Source organism: Rhinolophus ferrumequinum, chromosome 2, assembly GCF_004115265.2.
Source record: "Rhinolophus ferrumequinum isolate MPI-CBG mRhiFer1 chromosome 2, mRhiFer1_v1.p, whole genome shotgun sequence".
Taxonomy (NCBI): domain Eukaryota; kingdom Metazoa; phylum Chordata; class Mammalia; order Chiroptera; family Rhinolophidae; genus Rhinolophus; species Rhinolophus ferrumequinum.
The window spans coordinates 12,197,107-12,224,637 of record NC_046285.1 but is presented as its reverse complement, the minus strand read 5'-3'; the positions used below and the strand labels follow the sequence as shown (position 1 = coordinate 12,224,637).

Below are 27,531 nucleotides of genomic sequence, written 5' to 3'. Positions count from 1 at the left end.
AAAACCAAACTGATTAAAATTCTCTCAGTATTCATGATAACATATTAAAATTATTACTATATTTAAACCATATATTAGTTACAAAAATCAGTAAGCTAATGTTAATTTTAAAATTCCTACAAAGTTGTTTTTCAAAACAGATTTTTCAAAACAGTTGTTTTTCAAAACATTCCATTTTTCTTGTTATTCTTACTATATAGCAAAAAATAACACACCTTGATTATAAAGCAGAAAAAAATAGCACTCCTTTATTAAAGCCACTACAATAGAAATATATTTTTAAGGTTTCCCAAACAATATTTTTGAATGGTTTATTTGTTTTTTACAGTTAAAAATCAGTGTTTTTATTTTTAAGAAGTATTCACCTTAATCTCAAACTGCCTTTATATTCACACATCTCAGTGACTGAATTTTTCTTCAATTTTTGTATAAATTACACCTTTATCTTAATAGGCATCTCATATTTTAAGTGAACATACTGTTGAGAAAAGAAAGAAATGGAAATGCTGACTTTGGAAATAATTTCGCAGTTCTGACTATAATGACTGCCATCTGTACTCTAGAATCCTGAAAACCATTTGGTCTCTCCAGAGCCTCTCTCTAATCCCTCTGCCCCGCCACTATTCCTATGGTATAACCTGCTGTGTTACAAAGTACACTTCTAAGTATTAGATGTTAGTTCATTTTTATCTAGATTATCCCCAAAGTCAATGCCTAATTCAGTGTTTGGAAATGTGTATCTATATATCTATCTTGTGATAGTTCCTTTAAAGACAAAATAAGTCTGAACATTTATGTTACTTGTTTTATTTGCATAGTAGTATATTTTCTTTCAAAACATTGTGTGTATTCTACTTTATCTTAAGGACTGGCTTCATTTTCACTTATAAGCAGTATTTAACATGCAAACCACCTAAGCAGCATAGAAACGCGAAGAAGAGTCTAAATCAGGGAACGGTAGTGGAAGGATAAATATCTAATACTGCATAAGTCAGATATCAGGGAACAGATGTCCTCAAGCAGATGCTTTCTTGACAGACATGAAAAACCGACAAGGGACATCTACCTGATTCCAACTTACTGTCCATTTCTTTCTTCTTATTTGACCCTGATGCAGCCAGACAGATTATCAGCCAAATTCTTATTTAGAATTCAGAATGGATTTCATGTAACATTTTTTATAAGTGATAGTTATACACAGTTGAATTAATACTGAGTATGACTCTTCAGGTACATTCTGGAATAAGTGGATTTTTTACTTCTATCCTCACAAGTTAATTAGCATTTCTAATTTTGGGGGGGAAATAAATCCAGAGTTCCCAATGACTTACAAATAATCAGAATATAATCGACTGATAAATATTCAGAGTTTGTATACAAAATACAGTTCGGCTTTGCTGTCAGCCCTAAGAAATTTAAGTTTATGTAAAAATAAGTTTATCATTTTTTATATGTACATTTCTTACAAGAAACATACTTTATTGATTCTTATCACAACTCTTATTATTACTGGGATGTTGGAGGTCCCAATAATTAAAGTTTAAGGCCAAGCTATAAACTTAGTATAGAGAAACTTTATAGATTTTTAATATATTATTTTATTACTAACAGTAAAGTACTATGAGATTTTTATATAAAACATAAAGTTTTAAATTAAAAATATTTATTTTCAAATTCTGCTTACTTGCATGTCCAAAAGTAAAAAAAGAAAATTAATATTTAATGAGCGTTATGGATCTAAATGATAATGAGTAGCTTACATTGCATTTGAAATTATAAGATTTGCTTACCATACCCAAGAAATTCACTTCATTCAATCTAGCTACCCTAAGGGAAGCAAAATTCTCTTAACCCTAATATTAAAACAGTCCACTATTTTTCTATTAAATTGCTTTGACCTTTAAATCATTGTTATTTTAATTTATTCTTTTAAAAAGAAACTAAATTATTTAACTTGCATTTATCATTAGAAGTTTCACTACCACCAAACTTGGAACTGATTTCTGGGCATGTTTTCTTACAAATGATGGTCACTATCAAGGAAAGAATATCAAAGCAATCAATACTGAAGAAAGAATACAGGGTTTGGTCAAATAAGAGATATGGTACTTACTTTCCTTCAAATATTTTAAGTATTCAATAAGCTATTACCCACTGAGAACAAACCACAATCCCTGGAAATAATGGCCACAGAAAGAGTGTAGGCAAGCTCATGTAATACTACTCAATGTACTGGTTGGATCACTATTGCAGAAAAACAGGTGTCCTGCTGTATGTTAGTGATCAGACACATTGCCAGAGAGATAAACACCTCTCTTAGCCAACAGAAATGTGATGTACCTGCTGCCTGCAAAATCTTGTTTTAGACCTTTGGTGAAAAAAGTATATGTATTAAATGTGATTTTCTTACATTGTTTTTACCAAAAAAAGAAAAGCAAAATGAGAATTCAACTAGATGTTAATATAAATTCTTAATAGCATGAAAGAAAAACTTTAAAAATCAAAGCCTAGTGCATTATTAAAACTGATTATCTGCATGTATATATATTTACCTATTCATACACAAAGACACACGTGCATCTTCATTTTTAAAAATACCTTTGTTTATCATTTTAGAAATTCATTGAACAAAATTACATATGGCAAGCAAACAATGTTCTTTTTGAGCAATCTTTTCAAAAGGCTTAACGAACTTGAATATACACAATATTTACTGGATATTTGGGAAACCAAAGGATTAGCAAAATCTCAGGTTATCACAATGTATAACACTGCTATACACTTTCAATATTATCTAGAACAATTTACCTGCTTCTCTATCTTTCCTACTCACAGATTTAATTTCTAGTCTTGACAAATGCAGAAATAATGTATTCTCCTCCAAGGAAAAAAACAAATTCATGAGAGACATTTCTTCGTTTTATCAACAAAATATGAAATTGCAATTTGCATATAAACAGATAACACACCTCCAAAAAAATACAATACTTATCACAGAACACATTTCATAGACACTAACTTTGGCACAAATCACTCCATACAGCCATCGATCAAATCAGTATACTGAAAACCGTTATTATTGTATAAAATCTATGGTCCCTCTCTCCTCTGCCAAGAACACTTCAGGACACTACAACCTGCAGCTCCACTCCATCATTAATTTCCTCCAAATAGACTTCGCAGAGCAATGAACAACGTCAAATTTTTCAGTTAATTTCTGAAGAACATTGCACCATATAAGAACTAAGTTCCAGAAATTAAAAAAAAGTAAAAGACAAGTCACCAAAGGAAAACAATATGGAAAACCAAAAGCTTCTCTTCAACAATATAAAACCTTTAATTAATAGGTTCTTGTTCTTTAATAAGTCACACAGCCACAGACACACACATACACATCTATATATACAGCATTCACTACAACAGAGTAAAGCCAGTTTGGAAGTGGAGGCTTCAAATCTGATACATCAACTCATATAATTTTAGCTCAATTTAACTGATTCAAAAGCACTGTAGTGCACCATAACAAAAAAACTTGAAAGATTACAACAAATCGCTTAAAACATGAAACCAAAGGGCCACATAATTCCAAAACTCACAAAGCAAAACTCACATCAGGCTCTCAGAATATTAAAGCATGCTTGCACCTACCTTGACCTTGTCCATTCCCCTGTTCACTCCAAAGGATCACAATCACCATTAGCAGTCCAGGAGTCCATGTCCACATGTTTCTAGTGACACTTCCTTGTCTTCTGGCCATTGCATTTTAAACTCTGCTTGGAAAGTATAAGAAATTGCAATCTTAAATGTGTTACTACTCAAATCCCGTATCTTATATATATTATATATTTACAAATTATCCTGAGTGCAAGAAGATACCATTGAAAATCATGCTTCTCTTTGGGATTCTCGCAATGATGACTAATAATGAAATCTCATTCACCTTTAACCTCGTATTCTAAACACTCAACTGAATGATATTTTTTCAGTTTACAAAATAAGCCATTAAACATACAAATGCTTAAAAAATACTACCAAAATACCTGTTGAAGGTCAGTCAAGCAAAAAACTCTACAAGGACAATATTTATAACTTCTTATTTAGTTAAACTGATGCATTAAAAAAAAACATGTCATCTCTATGCACATGTATAAAAATAGCGGAAGTATCTCACAAAATAGTCTCTTGTTTTGAGTTAAATTGTATTTTAGTTATACCAGCAAATATAACTGCATAAAGAGATTCATCATGTACACAAAATTAATTTTGCATACTTAATATTAAGAGCAAAACATTTGCAATTCTAATCCCAGGTATATGTATATAAACTACAGAAACTCTCATATATGAATGATAAAATATGATATCTCACATATGATAAAATGCACTTGAAAGTTCATTTTGACAGTTTTTAATAACAAAAACTTAAAATGTATAAATGTCCACTACAGGGATGTTACCTATTCATACAGTTGAATGATACACTGCAGTTAAGATGAATAAACATAAGCCACATGTACCAACACGGATAAATGTCAAAAGTGAAAAGTTAAGCAAAAATATCAAGTTGCAGAATGACAGGTTGAATACTATACTACTATATATTTTACATGTAAACATGTAACAGAATTAAAACTACACATTTTATATGGAATACAAAGGAATACATATGTAACGCACAGGAATGATAAACACCATGACCTAAATTAAGAAATTGCAAGACAACAGTTTAAATAGTTATCAAGATTAATCTTCAATCAGAGAGCAACCCAAATCTCAACTTCTCCACAGCTGACAAATTATGGAACTAAGAAAAGTAAATCTAATGATTTCTAGAATAAACCCCGTATTCAGGGTTTTCTCGAAAACCTTGTAATGACAATTCTAGTAAACTTGGAAGAGAATCTAGACACCTACAACTTCTCCTTCCTCCTTTCTCCTCCATCAAGAAAGAGGAGGATTTAATTACTGTCTTTGTATTATGTCATTTCAGACTCATAGTATCCAAGGTTAAGAGAAATTTAAGGACCATCTAATTCACCCTTTCCATGTTATTTATTAATTTTTATTAAATTTATTGGGGTGACATTGCTTAATAAAATTATATATGGTTTGGATCTGATCAAGATAGCAGAGTAGGTAAATGCTGTGCTCACCCCCTCACATCAAAATTACAACTAAACTAGAAAACAACCACCATTGAGAATCACCTCAAGTCTAGCTGAACTGAAGCCCTACAACTAAGGACATACAGAAGAAGCCACCTCGAGACCGGTAGGAAGCGCAGAGACACAGGACAGGATGGTCCCATACCTGCGTGTGACCATTAAAAATCAGGTGGGATATCTCGGCTATAGAAGTCCCCCCGGAAGGAGTAAGAGGGTCCAGCCTCTCCCCAGCCCAGGGTTTCAGTGCCAAGGAGAGAAGTCCTCATAACTTCTGGTTGTGAAAACCAGCAGAGATTGTGGCTGAGTGAGACAAAGAGTGGCTGGAGACCCAGGGACTGCACTGGACTTAGTGAAAGAATCACTGGCTCTGAGCTCCAGCGCTGGGGCAGCAGCTGGAGCGGCAACAGGGACATATGGTGGGAACTGAGTGGTCTGTTCTCAGAACAGGGGCTTGAGAGGCAGTTTTCTCCTGGATGGAGGAACTGGTGGAAGCCATAGTTTCTTTGTTGCGCGTTTCCCCTTCCCCTCATGCAGGCTCAGGTGGCTGCCGTATCTGAGTTACCATCAAGCTGGCCGACACCATTCATTGATCATTCCTTGGTGATTTTGAGACCACACCCTGCCCAACTTCCAGGCACACCCAAGCCACTTCCAGTGGCTTTTTCTTACAAACCACCTGCTTGGGCTCATTGTGCAGACTTTCCTAGGGTCTCTCAAAGGTTTGTGGAACCCAGACAAGCAGCACCTGGCTTGAGCATGTCCCGTACCTCTGTTTGAGCAATCCTAAGCCCAGCACAGGTAGCAGCTAGCCTTGGTTCACTGTTTGGCCTCTCCAGGCACTTCCAAGCAGGTCTCAGGCAGCAGCCATATGTGCATTGTTTTGTAGTTCCTGCCAGGTTGCCCCGGGTAGGGCACAGGCTGTGGCTGACCTTGACCTGCAGCAGGTTGCCTCTCAGGTGGCCCTGGGGCTGGTTTGTACAGTTACCAGCTTTGAAATGAGCTGGAATATCACCCAGCCACCTCTCAGAACAACACACCCAAAGGGCAGATTTGGCAGGTACCAGAGACCTGCTGAGGCAGATCCTGCTCTGCAGGGTCAGCCCTTGTACCACACTCCTCCACTATAGTCACAGCCAGTCCTCAAAACAAATGAGCCCAAGGGTGAATCCCTCTCACTGACGTGTAAACAGCAACCAAGTCTCAACTGCAAGAGGAAGGCATCCTCAGACCACATGAAAAACACCCCTGAAATTTGTGGCTCAGGCGACCATGAAAACTGTGCCACTGAGCCCCACAGCACACCTACTACATAAGACCACTCTACTAAGACCTGGAAACACAACAGTCCTACCTAATACATAGAAACAAACACAGGGAGGCAGCCAAAGTGGGGAGACAAAGAAACATGTCCCAAATGAGAGAACAGAACAAAGCTCTAGAAAAAGAACTAAACAAAATGGAGACAAGTAATCCACCAGATATAAATTTCCAAACACTGGTTATAATAATGCTCAGTGATCTCAGGGAGAACTTCAACAAAGAGACAGGAAACGTGAAAATGGAGATAGAAAACATAAAAAAGAACCACTCGGAAATCAGAAATAAAGAACACAATGACAGAAATGAAGAATACATTATTAGATGAAGTAGAGAACTGAATCAGCGATTTAGAAGATAAAGTAGCAGAAAAAACCCAATCAGAAAAGCAAATAAATAAATAAGTGAATAAATAAATAAATAAGTAAATAAATAAAATGAGGAGAGTTTAAGGGGCCTCTGGGAAAACATCAAGCATACCAACATTCACATTATATGGGTACCAGAAGGAGAAGTGAGAGTACAAGGAATTGAAAACCTATCTGAAGAAATCATGACAGAAAACTTCCCTAGCCTGGTGAAGTAAACAGACATACAAGCCCAGGAAGTGCAGAGTCCCAAACAAGATGAACCCAAAGAGGCCGACACCAACACACATTATAATTAAAATGCCAAAGGTTAAAGACAAAGAAATAATCTTAATAGCAGCAAGAGAAAAGCAGTTATTTCCCTACAAGGGAGCTCCCATAAAATTATCAGATGATTTCTTAACAGAAACTTTGCAGGCCAGAGGGATTGGCAGGGAATATTCAGTGATGAAAAACAAGGACCTACAACCAAGATTACCAGCAAAGCTGTCATTTACAATTGAAGGACAGATAAAGAGCTTCCCAGACAAGAAAAAGCTAAAGGAGTTCATCACCACCAAACCAATATTACAAGGAATCCTAGAGAGACTTCTTTAAGACAAAAATGATCAACAAATGAAAAATAAAGTGGCAATAACTACATATCGATCAATAATTACTTTAAATGTAAATGGATTAAATGTCCCAATCAAAAGAGAAGGAGGCTGAATAGATAAGAAAACAAGACCCTTACATATGTTGGCTACAAGGGACTCACTTCAGATCAAAAGACAGACACAGACTGAAAGTAAAGGGATGGAAAAAGATATTTAATGGAAATGGAAAAATGTGAAAGGATTAAGAAATACAAACCGGTAGTGATAAAATAGTCTTGGAGAGGTAAAGTAAAGCATAAGGAATATAGTCAATAATATGGTAATAACTATGTATAGTGTCAGGGGGATCACTTCATAAGTTATACAAATGTCTAACCATTATACTATACGCCTGAAATTAATATAAAATAATATTGAATATCAACCGTAATTGAAAAATTAGAAAAGGGGGGAAGATAAAGGGGTTCAAAATATCAGGTATAAAACAAGTAACTCTTGGAGATGTAATATACAGAATAGAAAATATAGTCAATAATATTGTGATAGCGTGGTACAGTGTCAGACGGTTGCTGGACTTATCATGGTGATCACTTCTTTAGTATACGGAATATAATCAATAACATGACAATAACTATGGATAGTGCCAGATGTGCACTGTTGAATAACTGTGATGTACATCTGAAACTAAAATAATATTGTATGTTAGCTATATTCTAATACAAATCTTTAAAAATATATGTAGGTTTCAAGTTCACAATTCTATAATACATTATATATTGCACTGTGGTCACCATCCAAAGTCAGTTCTCCTTCCATCACCATATATTTGACCCCCTACCCTCTTCTACCACCCCCTCCTTTCCCTTCCCCTCTGGTAACCACTACACTATTGCCTGTGTCTATGAGCTTGATTTGTTTGTCTTCTTTATTTGTTGCCTTCAGTTTTATATCCCACATATGAGTGAAATCATAAAAAAGATGTGGTACGTATATACAATGGAATGTTACTCAGCCATAAAAAAAAGATGAAATACCGCTATTTGTGACATCATGGATGGATCTTGAGATTATCATGCTAAGAGAAATAAGTCAGACAGAAAAGTCAAGCACCTTCCACAGTTTAAATGAGCAAACAGACCAAGAATGTTGCAATGACATTTTCAAACCCTTGTGTAACAACAGAATGATGATTTTTATAGCCTTGGTACTAATAAACATTTCCTGAGAATTATTATATTCCAGGGCATTTTACTATGCTAAATGCCTTATGTTCCTTTTCTTGTGTAGTTCTCACAGAAATCCTATAAACTAAGCACTTTCAAAATCGCCATTTCACAGCTGAAAAAACAGAGGCTTAGATAAAAGCCACATAATTCTCAAGTCATGTTATTAGTAGCTATCATTGTTGTAACTTGAGCCACAATAGGATGACTTCAGAAACTACGCTCTGAATAAGTAACCACTAAGCAGGAATTAGTCCTAAATCTTCCAAATACAGTTCCAGTAATCATTCCAAAAGGGATGCTGAGAAGAGGGAAAAGAGATAACTTGCCCATAGAACCTCATGTATTTCCTCAATATGTAAAAATCAAATTGAAAATCACTAAAGCATGACAACTGAACTATCACAGTTAATCCGTAAAAGCATCAACCCTTTCTGGAGTGACTTGTGGTGTCCAGGGCAAATTTTACGCCTCCCCCATACACGTTAGCTTTACTAATAATTTTACACTGAAGAGTAAGAAGAGTGATATCACAAAAGCGCAATGGTGATGACTGATTATTTGTTTTGGGGAAAGGAATAGGGTAAGTGTTTTTGCCAAAGACTCACCCTAGTGGGGTGTGTGTGTGTGTGTGTGTGTGTGTGTGTATGTGTACACACCTTTCAATCTCTAATTGATAGAACTTTGTCCCCTTCTAATCACTGTGTAAGCATTTTTATCTGATACCAACAATGTCAAAATTCACATTTTAATCACACTTCAATGGATTACTTTTGAAAAATTTTTGTTTATGGTTTCCTTAACTTCCGTTAAACAAATGCTAATTTTACATGCTTTTGATTTATTTATGTATTTATGTATCTATCTATCTATCCATCTATCTATTTATATTGCTATTCTGTACAGAATTGAGGCAGTGTTTGAAAAATCTTAAAATACTCTTCAGGAAAGGACTGGCATATGAAAGAACAGTTCCACTATATATTTTACTAAATATTTAAAGAACAGATGGCTTTCAAATTGTATCATAATCAAAAGGAAATATAACCTTTCTTTCTGATTTAATATTTATAGAAAGCTAATATTTCAAAAATGCCAAGTTTCTATGATGGATTATCTATATCCTGTTCCTGCCATTCTGTAAATATGAAAACCATAACATTTTATGAAACTTTTATATTAATCAACAACTCTGCTAACATAAGGTAAAATCAATACATTCTTTTTTTTTTCATGAAAGAAAAACAAAATAGCTGTAAAACAGTAACATTTACCATAAAGAGATGCCATGGGCTTCTAAATATTTTTTAATTCTAAATTTTTAAATATTTACTCATAAAAAGTAAATGAGAAATATCTACTTTATTTTATGTACTTTAAATTGTACTTGTTACTCTTTAAAGACTGGGATAAGTCCTAAAACATGGATAGTTGAATCCATTGTGCTTTTCTGCCCATAAAATAGATTTGATATTCAGTAAGCAAAGTAGAACTTAGGACTTCAAATTGGTAACGACTATATAAATACACTTTGACTCAATAGTGTTCATCTTGTCTTTTAATTTGAAAGCCACCGAAGAAAAGAAAATAGACCTCAACAATGTATAGTGTATTATATCTTATCATACATAATAGCAAAATTAGTTTGGTTATGCAAGAATATTGGAACAAACAGCACCATGGGATGGTGCCATAGAGTACTACAACTTCAGTCTATTGCCAGGATGTTGCTCTATCAGATGGAGCCCACCGTGACACCACAGGTCTGAGGGATGCTTCACAACTAGAGGTGCCAACTGTTCATTCAGTCCTGAATGAAGAGTCCTGGATGCAGAGCACCTACCATCAACACAAGTGGAAGCTTCTAGGGATCAGAGTCACTTCTGCTACAGACCATCTCTGGGTTATATCTGCAGCCAACTTCTAAAAATTATTTTGCCCTCTCCCAGTACTTGCACTTCTCATGTGTATCTTCTAGATATTTTCTTCCTCTCCAGCCACCAGACCCAAGCAAGTAGCCGAGGTTGTATGCATGTTACTGTTGGTTGTTAAATAAAATTTGTTTCTGTGTCCAGATAAGTAACGCCTTTAGACATGCTATTCCATTGTGATCTATAGAGAGTAGCTCTACTTAGCTTGTAGTATAAGTTTTTAAAGCAGTTTCTTTAAAACAAAGTATTTTCTGGAACAAAGTTTCCTTGCAAGTCTTTCTTTTGACAATGAGTTTCTTTATTGAAGTGTTTCTCCAGTGAGAGTTGGGCTGTGCCAAGGAGTCTCCAGGTTGATGCTCCTTTTGCTCAACTCGTCCATTATAAAGCAACCTCTCTGATCACCCTTTTAAAACTAAAGACCAAAGAATCAAATGGGATCAGGAAGTGACCATAGCTCACAGGGCATCAATTCCTCTTCTCAGCATTTTGTAGGAACACAATCTAAGCCAGAAAAACACAGCAGAGCCCATTACAGCTCTCGAGTTCCAGTTATTAACATTGATTTTTTTCAATGGGAAATTTTCATTAGAAGCCATCACATGACTTATATTCAGTAATAACTTAGATAAGATATATATTGGAGCCTCATTTTAGCATTGTCCTTGGACTAGGTGCCATAGAGTGATTTTTATAAGGGGTTTTTTTCACATTAGTAAATTCTCATAGGTAGAATCTGTCTCAGGCCAAACTATACCTGGCATACAAAAATGATGGTCAAAGTCCTATAATATCTAAATTAATATTACAACATGTATAAAGTGTGTGTGTGTGTGTGTGTGTGTGTGTGTGTATCATGAATACATTTATATTTATTTACTTTATTTATTTTTTAACAGGATAAAACTCAGAGGCTAAAAATGTGAATTCAGGCCACCATGCTTTAGAATAAAGAGCACAGACAATGATTTGACACTTGGATGCTGACTACATTTAATATCTTTGACAAATTAATTAATCTCTAAGGTTCACTTTCTACCTCTGTAACAAATGGGAAAAAAATATCTGAAGTTCCTATAAGCTATGAAGTATTAAAATTCTACTATGTCACTAGTTCAGGGGAAACTGATAAATCACTTGCCAACTGGCACTATATAAAACCAGACATCTTGAAATGAAACATAACATGTCCTTTGTCCTAATGTGTGGTCCATAAATGTTCTTCTTCAAAATAAATCAGGATGCCCGATAAAATGTACAGTTACATGTATAGTTATGGACATGCTAAATCAGAACCTCTGGAGATGGAGCCTTGGAATATGTATTGTAATAACTCTTCCAAGTGGTTATTTTTTATCACACAGTTAGGAATAACTGGCTTATACCATGGGACTTACTTTAAAAATATAGATAAATAGATTTCATAGAAATATACATTCTTTCTAATCTTGATGAAAGCTCTATATTCAGACTGACTTTTCAGTGAAATACAATATAAAATAATGACTAGTCATCTATATATAACTGTAAATGAATATGACTAAGAAACCTAGAACAAAAAGTTTAGCAGTAATCACCCTAATGTTTGAGAGCACAGGAGAGCCATAAGAGCCTAAAGTCTGTCCAGAGAGGAAGAGTGATGTATCCTGCTAAACACTGTGGAATTGCTAAGCTAGCATACAGCCATTCCTGGGTATCCCTATATCCTCTCAAGTGGACTTAAACATGAGCCATCCCCACACCAAATTCCCTGATCCATTTCTCTTTTGTTAAGCTAGGGCAAGGAACCTTTGAACCTTGGAAACTACAGAAAGTGAATAGATTGTGGACTCCACTAGATCTAGACCAGAGAATAACAAAAGCTAGCTTTGCATAAAGTGGGGAAAATGTCATTTAGGAAGAGAAACTCGAATTTTCAAGGGCCCTGATATGAGGACGATCTTGACACATAGAAGGAATTGAAAACTATGAATCTGGACTGAATGAAGCAGGGAAAAACACCTATGAGATGTGACTGAAAGTTAAGATGTGAAACTATGCAAGGCTTTATTGGTAATGGCAAAGAAAGTGGGCTTTAGTCCAGGTAAACTGGAAAAGTAGGGAGAGCTATAAACTGAGAGACATTTTAAGAGATTCACTTTAGCTTCTATGTAGCTAATAGAATATAGGAAGATAAAAATGAAATTAAATAGATTAGTGATGAGGCTAGGATAATACAGTAATAAGAAAAGATCCAGACCTGGCTAGACTAGACATTAGAAATAAAAATAAGTGGAAAAATTCTAGACATATTTGGAACCAATATGTTTTAAATGAATGCTGGTCTGGATATTGTGAAGATGTAGGAGGACACAAAAATAACCCATACGATTCTGGCTTTTTTTTATATGAATGGTTGGTTGTGTCATTTACTCGCATATGTTTTCTGTGTAGTATCCATGGGGTGTTGCCAAGTGAGGCATGGGCTCCCAGAGGAAAGGTCTAAGGTAGAGTCTAAAACTGAAAAGCACTAGCTCTTTGGCATAGCAATGGTGTTTCGAGTTTAGAGAGAATGTATGCAGAGAGAGAAGAATGATTAGGATGGAGCCCAAAGAAACATCAATATTTAAAGGTTGGGTAGAGGAATAGAAACAAATAAATTATCCTATTAATTGTGGGGAATGAAGCTCAGGATATTTGCAAGGGAAGATATTTGCTGATAATGAACCATGGCATCTGAAATTAAAAATGTGGAAATTGAAGACAGGACAGTACTGATGGATTGTGAACGAGGAGGAAAAGGCTGTGGCCTCGGGTGAGTGTCCATGAAGGTGAACTTGTAGGAATGATGATACCTGAGCAAATGAACTACCTAGAAGAGGAATGAAGTCCAGAAAGTGAGATATTTGCCGTCAACATTTGGTGGTACATTGACTGGTATGGAAGAGGTCTCAGGTTTGACCCTGAAAGGGGTAAATGAAGTGGAGGAAAGAACAAATGTGTTGGAGACAAGAATGTCAAGAAACAGAGAGAACCGGGGATGTTGATGGTCCTTATATGTGGATGTTGCAGTCACTGAAAATGACAAGAGCACTTGGCTGAAGAAGATTTTGAGCAAGGATCTGAAGCTTTTACTAAATGACAACAGTGACCAGGAGATCTGTTGATGTCAAAAATACACAAAGAGCATGGCTACTATTTCCAAAGTGTTTGTGTTTCAAAGGGAGAGTATAATTTCTAAGAGGGAGATAAATTAGCAATCTGTAAGTTGTAATGGGAAGCAAAAACAAAATTCTGGTTGTAAGGTATATGGAGAATGAGAAAAAGACTAATATCAATTTATGAAGGCTACAAAAATGTTGTCCTTCGGCCTGTAATTTTAAGAAAAATTTAAGAAAATTGAAGTAGTTTTTGCACAGCAAAGGAAACCATCAACAAAAGGAAAAGACAACCTACAAATTTGGAGAAGATATTCAACAGTGATACATCTGATAAGGGGTTAATACCCAAAATTTAAATTACTCATACAACTTAACACCAAAACAAAACAAAACAAAATACCCCCAAACAATCCAATTAATAAATGGGCAAAAATCTGAATAGACATTTCTCTAAAAAGGACATACAGATGGCCAACAGACATATGAAAAGATGCTCGACATCATTAATCATCAGAGAAATGCAAATTAAAACTACAATGAGATATCACCTCACACCTGCCAGAATGGATATTGTCAATAAATCAACAAACAATAAATGTTGGCAAGGATGAGGAGAAAAGGGAACCATCACACACTGTTGTTAGTGAGACGGCAAACTGGTGTAACCACCATGGAAAACAGTACGGAGGTTCCTCAAAAAATTAAAACTAGAACCACCTTATGACCCAGCAATTCCACTTCTGGGTATTTACCCCCCAAAAATGAAAATACTAATTCAAAAAGATACATGCATCCCTATGTTTACTGCAGTATTATTTACAATAGCCAAGATATGGAAGCAACCTAAGTGCCCATCAACAGAGAGCTGGATAAAGAAGTGGTACATATCCCAGGGGTGCCAAAAAAATGTATACAAGTGGACACTTTGGTCAGCGTTGCTCAAGCAGTAGTTCACCGTAATCAAAAGTGTCTGGACACTGATGGTAACCACTTTGAGCACCTCTTATAATCGCAAAAGCCAAATATGACTTGTATTCATCTTTTGTTATCAGTATATACTGAGTATCAGTATATACATTTATTGTTTGTTGATTTATTGTTTGTTACCATTTTAATACAGTTTTCCTTTCTTAAAATGTGTACATTTTTTGGCACCCTCCATATATAATGGAATATTATTCTGCCATATAAAAGAATGAAATCTTACTATTTACGACAACATGGATGGACCTAGACTATATTATGCTAAGTGGAATATGTCAGACCAAGAAAGACAAATACCATATTATTTCACTTATATGAGTAATCTAAAAACAAAAGTAGAACAAAAAAAACAAAATAAGCAAACAAACAAAATAGAAACAAGCTCATAGATACAGAGAACAAAGTGATGGTTGCCAGATGGGAGGGGTATTGGGCGTAGGTGGAAAAGAGGAAGGGATTAAGAAGTACAAATTGGTTGTTACAAAGTAGACATGGGGATTTAGCGTATAGCATAACTAATATAGTCAATAATATTGTAATAACTATGTACAGTGTCAGATGGGTACTAGATTTGTCCAGGTGATAGATGGGAGGCGGGTTATGGGACCGGGTAAAAAAGGTAAAGGTATTAAGAAGTACAAATTGTTAGTTACAAAATAGTCACAAGGATGTAAAGTACACCAAAGAGAATACAGTCAATACTACTATAATAACGATGTACGGTGCCAGGTGGGTACTAGACTAGTCGGGGAGATCACTTCGTAAATTATATAAATGTCTAACTATTATGTTGTACACCTGACTAATATAAAATAATATTAAACGAAAAATAAAATAAAAAAGGTAATGTAGAACTTAGCAACAGCCACTATTAAGAGTTTCCAGTAGGTTAGTAAATACTATATAAAGTTAACACTTAACAAAGGTATAAATTCCAATGGCATAACATCTCAAAATCACCCAAGCCAGATAATTCCTTGTTCTTCTAAACTTTTCCTTATTCTAAAAAATTTACTTTGTTTTATTCAATTCCATTAACACACACACACACACACACACACACACACACACACACATGCACAATGAAGTGTGCACTCGTATTTTATTTATCCAGATGCAGATTTTATTTTTGAAGTCACATTCAAAGTAAACAAATCATTCCATAATTTTCAACCATAGAGATTTTGAGGAATGAAAACATAGCAGTTTTATAAAGAAGTTATCCTGAGTAAAAGAAAAAGAGCCCAACTTTTGAAGCTGACTCAGCTGTCACCCTTGTGCCACTGGCGTGGCACTGCAAGTAACACAGAGCTGTAAAGGAAGTAAAAATTACCTGCCTGTGAGGCTCAACTCCTGATGGCCTCGCCAAGATATAGCATCTAGATGAGAGTTCACTGACTCAAATTAAATTTTGTGAAGATAAAGTAGATACTTGTTAAAATAAAAGATCTATTAGGGAGAAATAGGCAGTCATAGTGTCTGTATTATTGGATAGGTGTATAATTGTTTTCTGCAAAAATAGCTTGCATCTTTGCATTGTTTTTCCCTAGACAGAGCAGACTTACGTGAAAAAAAATGAAACTAGATAAAAGTTATTATATATGTGTGTGATATTATATATGTGTATGTGATATTATACATGTGTGTATGATATATGTATATATGTATGTATATATATATGTATGTGTGTGTGTGTATATATATATATATATATATATATATATTTATATATATATACATAGTCACACATGTATTGGCATTTGCCACAGATCTTCTTCAGCCATTGCTCTATCTTCTTCTAACTATAGACTCCAAACAAGACAAACCAGTATGTAGCATTTTACTTCAGGACATGATACAATGAGTAGAAAATGAGAATTTGTCAAATCAATATAGAATGCCTCTTGCTTTCCATAATTTTGAGTTGCTATAGTTTAGATATTTGAGTAATTAAACTCCCTGCTACATTGTAGCTGTCATAAAATTTCAGGAATTCCATAAGATACTTTTCACATGTGGATTTGGAAAAAGGAATAGAAAATAATGCTTTGTTTGTTCTCCATTCTATGTGCAACATTACACATAGAATGTGTGTTACTTTTTTTTTTTTTTAAGATTTCTTTTGTTGGGGAAGGGGAAGAGGACTCCCCTGGGGAACAGTGCGCACTTCCAGGACTTTTTTTTTTTCCAAGTCAAGTTGTTGTCCTTCAATCTTAGTTGTGGAGGGTGCTGTTCAGCTTCAAGTTGTTGTCCTTTCAGTCTTAGTTGCGGAGGGCTCAGCTCAGCTCCAGGTCCAGTTGCTGTTGTTAGTTGCAGGGGGCGCAGCCCACCATCCCTTGAGGGAGTCAAACTGGCAACCTTGTGGTTGAGAGGACACGCTCCAACCAACTGAGGCATCCGGGAGCTCAGCGGCAGCTCAGCGGCAGCTCAGCTCAAGGTGCAGTGTTTAATCTTAGTTGCAGGGGGCGCAGCCCACCATCCCTTGCAGGACTCGAGGAGTTGAACTGGCAACCTTGTGGTTGAGAGCCCAGTGGAGCATGTGGGAATCGAACCAGCAGCCTTCGGAGTTAGGAGCACGAAGCTCTAACCACCTGAGCCACCGGGCCGGCCCCCTGTGTGCTACCTTTTAGTATTATGTTGTGAGTACCGACAACTATATGTGGAAGAGGTTGTTTAATGAGCAATAGTCTTAAAGTTAAGAAACCTGCACACTGGTTGGCTCATTTATTTGGGTAAAGACCTTGTACTAGTTACTTAACCTCTCTAAGATTCTCTTCAGTTTTGAATCGAAGAGGATAGATTCCTCTTACTAGTTTCATTTATGTTGATTTTAGTCAACTTATCCTGCTAACCTATAAATTTAACAACATATAAACTTTTTCTAGATTTCATATTCCACAAGACCCGAACTTCTCTTCCCCAACCTCAAGAAATGCAAAGAAATAAAAAAAAATGGACTCTCTTCAAATTCAGCAGGAACTATCAAAACTAAGTAAATTTATGTATAGTTTATTATTTTAACATATAAGCTACACCCAAGCAGTTTCACAAAGTTGTAAGCTCATTAGAGGGCCTTGGTATGGAATGTGCAGAGAGAAGATGGTCACTTCTCTTTACTCCTATCTTCCCGCTGCCTTGAGTGCCCTGAAGTTTTATTCACACTCAAAAATTAGAATTCTATCAGAGAAAGCCTACTCAAATGAGAAATAAGGCTGATTTTTCAATAAAGTTGTTAGAGAATAATAAAGCATTTCTGGTCAAAGCAATCGTATTTTGAAAATAATGATTTTCCTAATGAGGGACAGGAATTGTGACCATAAAAAGCTAGTGTTGATATGTGCCAAGTTCTACTCAGCTTCATTTTAAGAGCCGTCTACTATTAGGGCCAAGTATCATGACTCAAATTAGTGGACTTAAAATTGTTTTAAAATGTTTGGTGGAGACATTTCAAATCAAGATCTGAGATTTATCGGTGTTACTTTTGCTGAATTCAATTTGCTGTCAAGATTTAATCAGATTAATGAGATACCATAAACTGTGAAACATACTGTTCTTATAAACACCTTAAAAACTTTTAAACAGGTCAAACCTAGAAGATATGCTCTTAGTAACAATGTGTAGTAGTGTGTGAATTTTGTTTAACAGTTGTTTAGAGAAATTTTTAACAAAGGAGACTTGCAAAATTCAGGAATGATTAAAAAAAATAACTAGAGAGAGTTCTGTAAATTATTTAAAAAATAATTTCAATTTATGACTCTGATGGCATTAGTCATAAAATAAAGAAATTATAAAACTTTATGGGATTAATATTTGTTATAAAGTTATTAATTTCAACCAGACATTTTCCATATTACAGGGAAATTTTAAGGATTTCATTCCTTGGCTAGTAAAAACTCTATTCCCTGGATGAAACTCATACTCCCAACAGACACATCAACATATCTGTCAGATTTAGTTTCTGGTTTCCTGTGAGTAGATTACAAAAAACCAAGAAAAATCAAACCCAAAAGGGCACTATGTTTAAAAACTTTCATCAAAAGAAACATTCATTGAGTTTTTAAAAAATATAACTAATTTATTTTTTGATGTTTGTCAAGTTAGAGATCTTGAATGAACTCAACCTTTCATAATTCTATTTGTTTTTCATGTTGTTGCTCTAGAAAACTGTCAGGTATCACTGATTTTTCAATTTTGCTCCTCCCTGGCAGTTTATCTATCACTATTGTTATACGTTTTTCTGCTTCCACCATTAGATTATGTCTGCATTACTTAACATAATGTCCTATACATAAATGACTGATGAATGTGTTATTAGAATGGACAATAGAAATTGGATTATCAATGGATATACTATTGCCTTATATTCTGGCCTTTAATTCAAATAACGCAAGCTGCTCTCACAACCGTGACCTTCACTGGGAGCATAGGTCCTAGTTATCCTGTATTATGCACTCTTAGCTAAGTTTATTAATGACTTTTTAGTGCCAGAAAGCTTATAGGGTTACCCAACACAACCCTCGATGAATCATCTAAGCCTCATATAACCGGAGGACACTTTTAAGACTTTATTAGCCTTCGAAAGACATCTTTTTGAAAACCCACACAGTGTTTATTTGTATACATCATCTTTCATAAATAGAACAGTTCACTTCTCTATGGTTCTCATTATTCTGATATGAAGGACTTTCTTAAGACAATTAATTCTCAATTTTTTTCCTGGGATGTCCAGCTCAATTCTATAGCAAACAAAAACAAAAACAAACAAACAAAATAGTGATTTAAATGCGTTTGCTTCTTATTGTTGCTGTAAGAAACAAACCCAAACTCAGTGGCTCAAAGCAATACAAATTTATTTTCTTACAGTTCTGGAGGTCAAAAGTCCAAAATGAGCCTCACTGGGCTAAAATCAAGTCACCATCAGGGCTATGCTCTTTCTGGAGTCTATAGCGGAGAATCATTCTAGAGGTCCAGTATATTCCTTGGCTCCTGGCCCCTGCCTCCATCTCCAAAGCTTATCACTCTCCCCTCTGCTTCACCTGTCCCATCCCACTTAGGATCTGTTGGCCTCCCTCTTATAAGGTCCCATGTGATGACATTGGGCCCACACAGATAATTCAGCCCAATCTCCCCATTTTAAGGTTCGATGACCAGCAACCTTATTCCCCTACAACCTTAACTGCCCCTGCCATGTAATGTAACATATTAACAACTTCTTGGGACTAGCATATGGACATCTTTGGAAGGCCATTATTCTACCTGTGTACATTATCCAGTGTAGTAACACTAAGAAATTTAAAAAAGGTAAAATTATGTGTCATGCACTGCTAACTCTGGCAGTAAAATAGTACATTCTATAAACATTTCTGTCACATACTCTTTTAAAAGGTGTCAGCTACCAGACTATTGATCAAAGTTTGGTATGTTCTAGCAAACTCTCATGCGCCTGATGTTACCTCATTACACACAAGTAGATGGTCTTTCTTAAAATTAAAAAGGAATATTCAAGGCTACTGGGAAAATAGAAAAGGATCTCAAGAAGCCTGCACATGTGGCAGCCCTAGCAATACACACGTGTGCCAAATTCTTTCCTAATAGTCTGGATGTTATTAGGTTGGTGCAGAAATAATTGCGGTTTTTGCAATTACTTTTAACCTTTTGAACTGCAATTACTTTTGCACCAACCTAGTACTTCCCCCAGGCTTGCAAATGCCTTTATTCTCATTACTGTTTATAGTAAGTCCTATTTATTTTTTTTTAAAGCTTGCCTTCATTAGTTTCTTTTAATCCCCCTCCCCTCATTTTTTCTCCTCCAACCTCGATTTCATTTCTTATGTATGCCACATGTTCACACTCCTGATTATGCTCTGTTACAACATTCTCTTGTATTATACGTACATTTTTTTCCCCTACATAAGTTGCTTTGCCTGTAGGACTTACCACCTTAGTACTCTGTGGTAACATCACCTGCTCAGGCTCTGTCGCCAGCCAGGAATTTAGTATCTTCCAATTGCTCATCGAACTTAAACTTCACAATTAAGCAAAGCTGCCATTTTAGGAAATGGTAGGCTCTCTGTCCCTAAAAGTCTGTGTAATGCACAGAAACGCATTCGGGAACATAATTGACTTTTATGTACAGAAGCCAGATGCACCGCGTGCCTCTGTGTGCTTAGGGAAGCAAGTTCATCTCATATATCACAATAAGCCTCTGCTTCACTAAATTTCACTGCCGGATACTCATCACGCTTAGGCAACAAAACACTTAGGGAAATAAAAGCTCTCTCCAATAGAAAACAAAAAAGTACATTAGAAAGCTTTGTTAAAAAAAAAAAAATCTTCCCCTGTCAGTTAAATCCAGAGTAGGGACTACTAAAAAAAGAAATAAATAATTATTGCAATATACTTCCTGATAAGGCATCTTGGCATCTACCCTGTATCAAATTTAGAGAAAGGGATGTGGGGTTTATATTTGAAAGGCTGCTTTCAACAGTAAAAGATGTGTTCTCAGGTGTGAATAAAACTTTGAAAATGCAGAAGTTTAAAAGAACTAAGAGAATATGAACATGCAAATAGTATTGTAGATATATTTATAATGAATAAATTTATATTGTAATTTTGATAAAATATTATATCTCCATATACATAATTATCTGTATTGTCTTTGCATTTTGTTTATGAACAATAGAGATTCCAATACAATTAGTGTTCATATGAAGCTTGTAATGTTTCCGGCCAATGTACTTTGTCCTTTTCTCTATTGAACTACTAATCTTTTCTTATTGATTTGTTAGGACGATGTATACATCAGATATATCAAATGAATTGCAAATACTTTTTCCTGATTTGAAACTTTCTTTTTAACTTATGCATGGTATCATTTGAAACATAAGAGTTTTCCATTTTAACAAAGTCCAGTCCATCATTTGATTATTTATGGTTTTTGTCCTTGTTAGATGCTGTACTTAGGAAAGTTAATTTTGCCCTAATAATACAAATAATATTTGCCTATGGGTTTTTTCCTTATATTTTGAGTTTACGTCGTACCTACCATGGAATTATTATTGTTTTCTTTTTTTACATAAAATTTATTTAATATACAATATTTTATTGATTTCAAGTATACAGCATAATTATTCAGCATTTATATACCTAATGAAGTGATCGTCACAATAAGTCTAGCAACCATCTGACACCGCACAAGATTATTATATTATTGACTATATTCCCTATGCAATACATTACATCCCCATGAACTTATTTTAAAACTGGAAAACTGTACCTCTTAGTCCCCTTTACCTTTTTCACCCTCCCCCAATTTGACCCAGAAATTCCACTTCTGGGTGTTTATGCAAAGAAAATGAAAACACTAATTAGGAAAGATATATGGACCTCTGTGCTCATTGCAACATTATTTACAATAGCCAAAATATGGAAGAAACCTAAGTGTCCATTGACAGATGAATAAGGGTGTTGTGTGTGTGTGTGTGTGTGTGTGTGTGTAATGAATATTACACAGCAATAAACAGAATGAAATCGTGCTATTTGCAACAACATGGATGAATCTAGGGGGTATTATGCTGAGTGAAATAAGTCAGACAAAAAATTCCTTTTTATGAATGGTTCATTATAACTTTTTGCTAAGTTGATAACTTAGCAGTTATCAGTTGATAACTCTTTATCATATATCAGATTTTAAGTTTGTTCAAATCGTGCAATATGAAATTATAAAATTATGCAATTTTGAGCATAGCAGCCAGCCTTACTTCTCCACCACTATTGCCCCAGCAGATGGATAGAGGAATTTCTTTCTTATGGTTTAACTCTCTAACATAGCATCGTTTAAATAACATTTGAACTACACAGAAACTTTAATTTCCGGTTGTGAACTATGTTCTAGCTTGACCAATCTGTTCTGCACATTTGCCATTGAGGATAGGGACTGAATTTTGTTTATGGCTGTCTTTCTACTACTGAAATTTGTGTCAAGTACTGAAAATGGGCTCAGTAACATCTCTTTAATGATTAGGGAGATTGCTAGGCATCTGACTTTCTATTGCAGTGGGGCACCACACTCTGAATAATTGTAACTGGCTTTTCTCTGTCAAGGATAAAACCTTCCTTCACAGGTTTTCACTTGCTCACATGCATTCATTCACACCCACCCTTCACAGAGGCACACTACTTTCAAAATATCAACAAAGATTGCAAGATATTTGTTCATTCTAGAAGTCTGGCCACAAAGAAAATAATAATAGAAAGCCATAAATGTGAGGCTGGAAAGAGTAGAATATAGATGATCAAATTACAAAATGAAAATTTTTCCTTGTATATATTTTTAAATTTGTTACAAATAAAGCGAGAAAAGTAATAGACGTAAAAATGAAAGTACACAATATGTGTATATATATCCATGTACTCATTTTCATGATGGATATATGCATACAGATGAGTGTAAATATATATGCCATCTGTGTTGTATTAATGATACACACATATATGTATAGACATACACAATAAATAGGAACGATCTGCATAATAATGTCATTTCTATTCATTTCCTCAAACTAAAAACTGACGAGATTTTAAGTCAAAATCAATTATTCATTTAGAAGTGTTTATAACCATTATCTCCATCTTTATCCTCATTTTTATGGTTCCTTAGATTGCCATTTTGTAACTATTTTGCCATAATTTTATGTATTTGAAACAGTCTCCTTAAGAAATTCACTCTTTGGCTAAGATCTCTAGGATTGATTTTGCATGAATAGATGTGTATGTGTGCAAACACAAATTTGACAAAAAAGGTAAATTGTAAAAATATGTGTATACATATCAAAAAGAATAACAAAATCCCTGAGTCAAATTAGCTATACATTTTTTGTGTTAATAAAATCAATATAATACATTTCTTGAGAGTAAACCTGTTTGTTTTCATTCTGCTTCTTCCATCTGAGCTGTCACATTGGTATAATAAAGTGATAATTTGATACTTTACTACAGTAAACACAGAATGATCCAAAAAATAAAAATAAATAAATTAGTGAGTTCCAAGAAAATACATTTTTTGATGGATTAAATAATTTAAAGTTGTCAGTCAGTGGGTACAGCAAGATGAAAAAAGGATGAAAACTGAAGTTTCAAGGCCAGAGAATAACAATAATGATGCTGTATTCTGTGCATTAATCACCATCACTACAAATGTTTGATACCCATTCAGCCAAATATTTCACATACAGCCTTAATGGTGATTAATAGACGTGCTATACTCCCGAAACTAAAATGAGACTATGTAGATTGAGTGTTATTCAAAAGCATTTTGAAAATGTATCATTTCTACATCTGGAAATACTGCTTTTGTCAATGTTACCTATACAAATATTGATTTTATTTACCTGATACTTAGCAAATACAATCTTACTAAAATATTTTCAGATTTGCCAAATACAGGTAAGTGAGATAACTGTGACTATAAAAAATCTACAACAAACTCTGGTTGTACAAATTTGCCAGCAGTGGCAACAAAAGTTACCTTGCAATGTCATTGTTTTCCCTACAATCCTCAGCAGCACAACCCATTCTTCTCTCTAGATAATTGATGTATATTCTCTAAGTCCTGTGCTAGGGGCCACCTCAGTACCGCCCTCTAGCCTTGCTTTCCAAATGGAATGCAGTTCAGAAGCGCCCTATGCAGGAGGTCTAGATCCACTACTATAAAGTACACACTTATCGCAGATACTGAAATGCCTCACTTTGTAAATTCAGCACTCTTGAAAAAAATGAATCGAACTTTTAAAAATTGTTTCAGGACACTGTAAACTCTATGAAATAAGTGTTGCTGGGATGAGATGACTCTTCATGCCATCCAGCCTATCAGTTCATGTTTTCTCATTACGTTTTCCACATAGTCACAGCTACCAACAACAGATTCACTGTTAAATTTCATTACTGGATGATTCCACAGTACATTATCTCAACAGCATTTCTGATGTTTCTGCTCTTCTGGGTCTATATAATCCCTGCACTTCTAAATGAGTTCGTTTTTATTGAAAAACCCCTGACTCATTCTTGTACAAGCCATCAGTTCTTCCTCTACATTATATCAGAGCAAACATCCATTAGGCCTTGTGATCAAAGTAGACAGAAAATTCATCATGTTATATTCCTATCAATTAATAACAGCAACATCCTTTCCCGTCCTGAAATCTAGTGCTATGAATAATAAGTTATCCACCCAGAAAGAGGTGGTGGCATGAGCAACAAGGAAGACAACCAGTAGTCTTCTGCCCACGCTGAGACATGTCCAAACACACTTGCTTCCACAGCCAAAGTAATGCCATATGTCCCCAGTGATGTGGGTGGACAAGAGTAACAGTTGGCCCGCTAAAGAGGACCATATGTGCAGCCATCCTTTTTACTTATGGTTGCTGAAAAATCAGTCGAAGTCCTTGATGTGATGAACAGCATGGCTGGAGAAGATGTAGGCAAAGGCCGTCAGTAGCAAAAAAAGACCATTGACATTGGTCGTGCAACTACTAGATCTCTGGTCATGGAATCTAAAAATATGCTTGGTCATTACTCTTCTCATTAAGAGTTACTTAAAAATCAACAGAGTTCCTTGGTCCAATCTCACCTTCCTTCACTAATGTGCAAAGGAATGGATGTGCAGTTCCTTATCAAAAATGGCCACTCGTAGTTATCCTTGGTTAATTCTATGTTATACAAAACATCTCTTTGTTTTTAGCTGGATCTTCATAAAAATTATACTGTTTCCTTGATATTAAAAATATTAAAGAAAGTGAAAAACACTTATAAACTTAAAGTAGCTGAATTAGAGTTTCTGGGAAGCAAAGAGATAGCCATAAGGCAGAACTGCGTGCCACACACTTTAATCAGGTAAAATAAAAATATGAATTTGGAATGATTATAACAGCTTTGTGACTCAACAAGGATTTCCTTTGGAATTTCCACAACTGCAATGATCATTCAGTTGTTATACTGACAATAAAATTTATAGTTTTAAGGTCATTCTTAATACCGCGATCAGATCACATAATTTACTTTTCTCTTAATGGCTTCTTTTTGATAAATGAGAGAGCTTTTAGGAAGGACAATGCTCCCTGCACAACAACCAGTAGAGCATGTCACATCCATTTACAACATAGTTTTAAGAAAAATGAAGGACAAACTTGTGAGGCAGCAAAAATTCATTTGCATTAAATTAATGTGAACAGCACATTTCAAGTTCCCTTTGGCAACAACTGTGTAGGGGGGACAATAAATCCATCTTATGAAATGGTCTTCTTTTGGGTTACAGAAAGATTTGAAAAGCTGACATGATCATGATTAAATTTCTTCCAAAGTCTACAATTAGTATAGATAACTCATGAAATAAAATATTCAAAATGCACATTTGTGAGAGGACCAATTATTAGGGAACCACCATCAGACATCCCCTTGAAAATTATGTTGCAAAGTTTAAAATGAGAACCAGCTTTCTTATATGGACTTGGCTTTGTAAACAAGAAATAAACTTCACAAATAAGAACTGCTCTAAGAACTGCTTGTAAGTAAGAAATCAAAGATACTGATCTATATAATTTAAATCCAAGTAATCCAGGTATGACCTTGACCAATAATTGGTTTAATATTTTTGACCCTGGACATGAAAATGTCACATACATTTTACTAAAACTAGATTTAATAAATTTAAGGGTGTTTAATTGATCGGCATCTTTCTTAGTCAGGAATATTTTCTAATGTATCTAAAATAATTGATGTCCCCAAATACATAGTTTTTCCATGGGGAAATAACAATCACATTAAATTTAGGGTATTAGGGCACAAAAATATTATTACCATTTGTGATAGGCTAACTAATGGCTCCCAAAGATATTCTCCTCCTAATCCGCAGACCCTGTGAATGTATTACTTTACATAGTTAAAGGGACTTTGCAGATCTGATTGAGTTAAGGATTTTGAGTCAGGGAAATTATCCTGAATCATCCGCATGACCCCAGTGTAATCACAAGAGTACTTGAAAGAGGGTGGAAAAGAATTCAGAGCTAAAGGAAGTGGCAATGTGAGGGTAGAAAGAGAAATAGGAGGCACACACCTTAAAAGCTAAGGAAGGGGCCATAAGCCAATGAATTAAGAAAAGTAGTACAAAGCAAGAAAACAGACTCTTCCTTCAGCCTCCAGAAGGAACCAGCCCTGTAGATATCTTGACTAGTCCAGTGAAACTAATTTTAGAATTCTGACCTGCAAAACTGAAAGGCAGTAAAATTTGTGTTGTTTTAAGCCATTAAGTTGTGGTAATTTCTTAGAGCAGCCATAGGAAACCAATATACCATTATGGTAAGCAAAGCAAAGAAAGCAAAACAGTGAGAACTTGAGAGATCCCTGGGGGAATAAAATAAAGGGTTAAACTCAATAACAGGATTTATCTTGGTAACTGTATTATATGTTACTGTTTAAGCATTGAAACACATTATTAACGTCATTGTCATGACCACCCAATCAATATGAATACTCTGCTATGTCTAATTTAGAAATGGAAATTTTCTATTTCAGCTTTCCTATAATCCCATGCAGATGGCCTTGAGCAGCCCTGTATCTGATGGAGCTAATATCTTCATGTAAGAATCTTCCCATTTAGAAAAGAAGTATACATGGAAACAACCAAAGTGTCCTTTGATAGATGAAAGGATAAAGAAGATGTGGTACATATATACACAATGGAATACTACTCTGCCCTAAGAAAAGATGAAATAGTGCCATTTGCAACAAAATGGATGGATTTTGAGATTATTGAAC

At 35.0% G+C, this 27,531-nt stretch overlaps 1 protein-coding gene across 2 annotated transcripts in view; it reads right to left on the bottom strand.

Moving 5' to 3' along the window:
- Window positions 1-27,531, bottom strand: part of ROBO2 (roundabout guidance receptor 2) — a 1,653,426-nt gene that overhangs the window by 1,619,943 nt on the left and 5,952 nt on the right. For both annotated transcript variants that reach the window (XM_033131291.1, XM_033131233.1), the window contains exon 2: window positions 3,649-3,770. In XM_033131291.1, coding sequence (XP_032987182.1) covers window positions 3,649-3,757 — 109 coding nt within the window. In that variant the 5' untranslated portion in view covers window positions 3,758-3,770. The remainder of the gene's footprint in view (window positions 1-3,648; window positions 3,771-27,531) is intronic.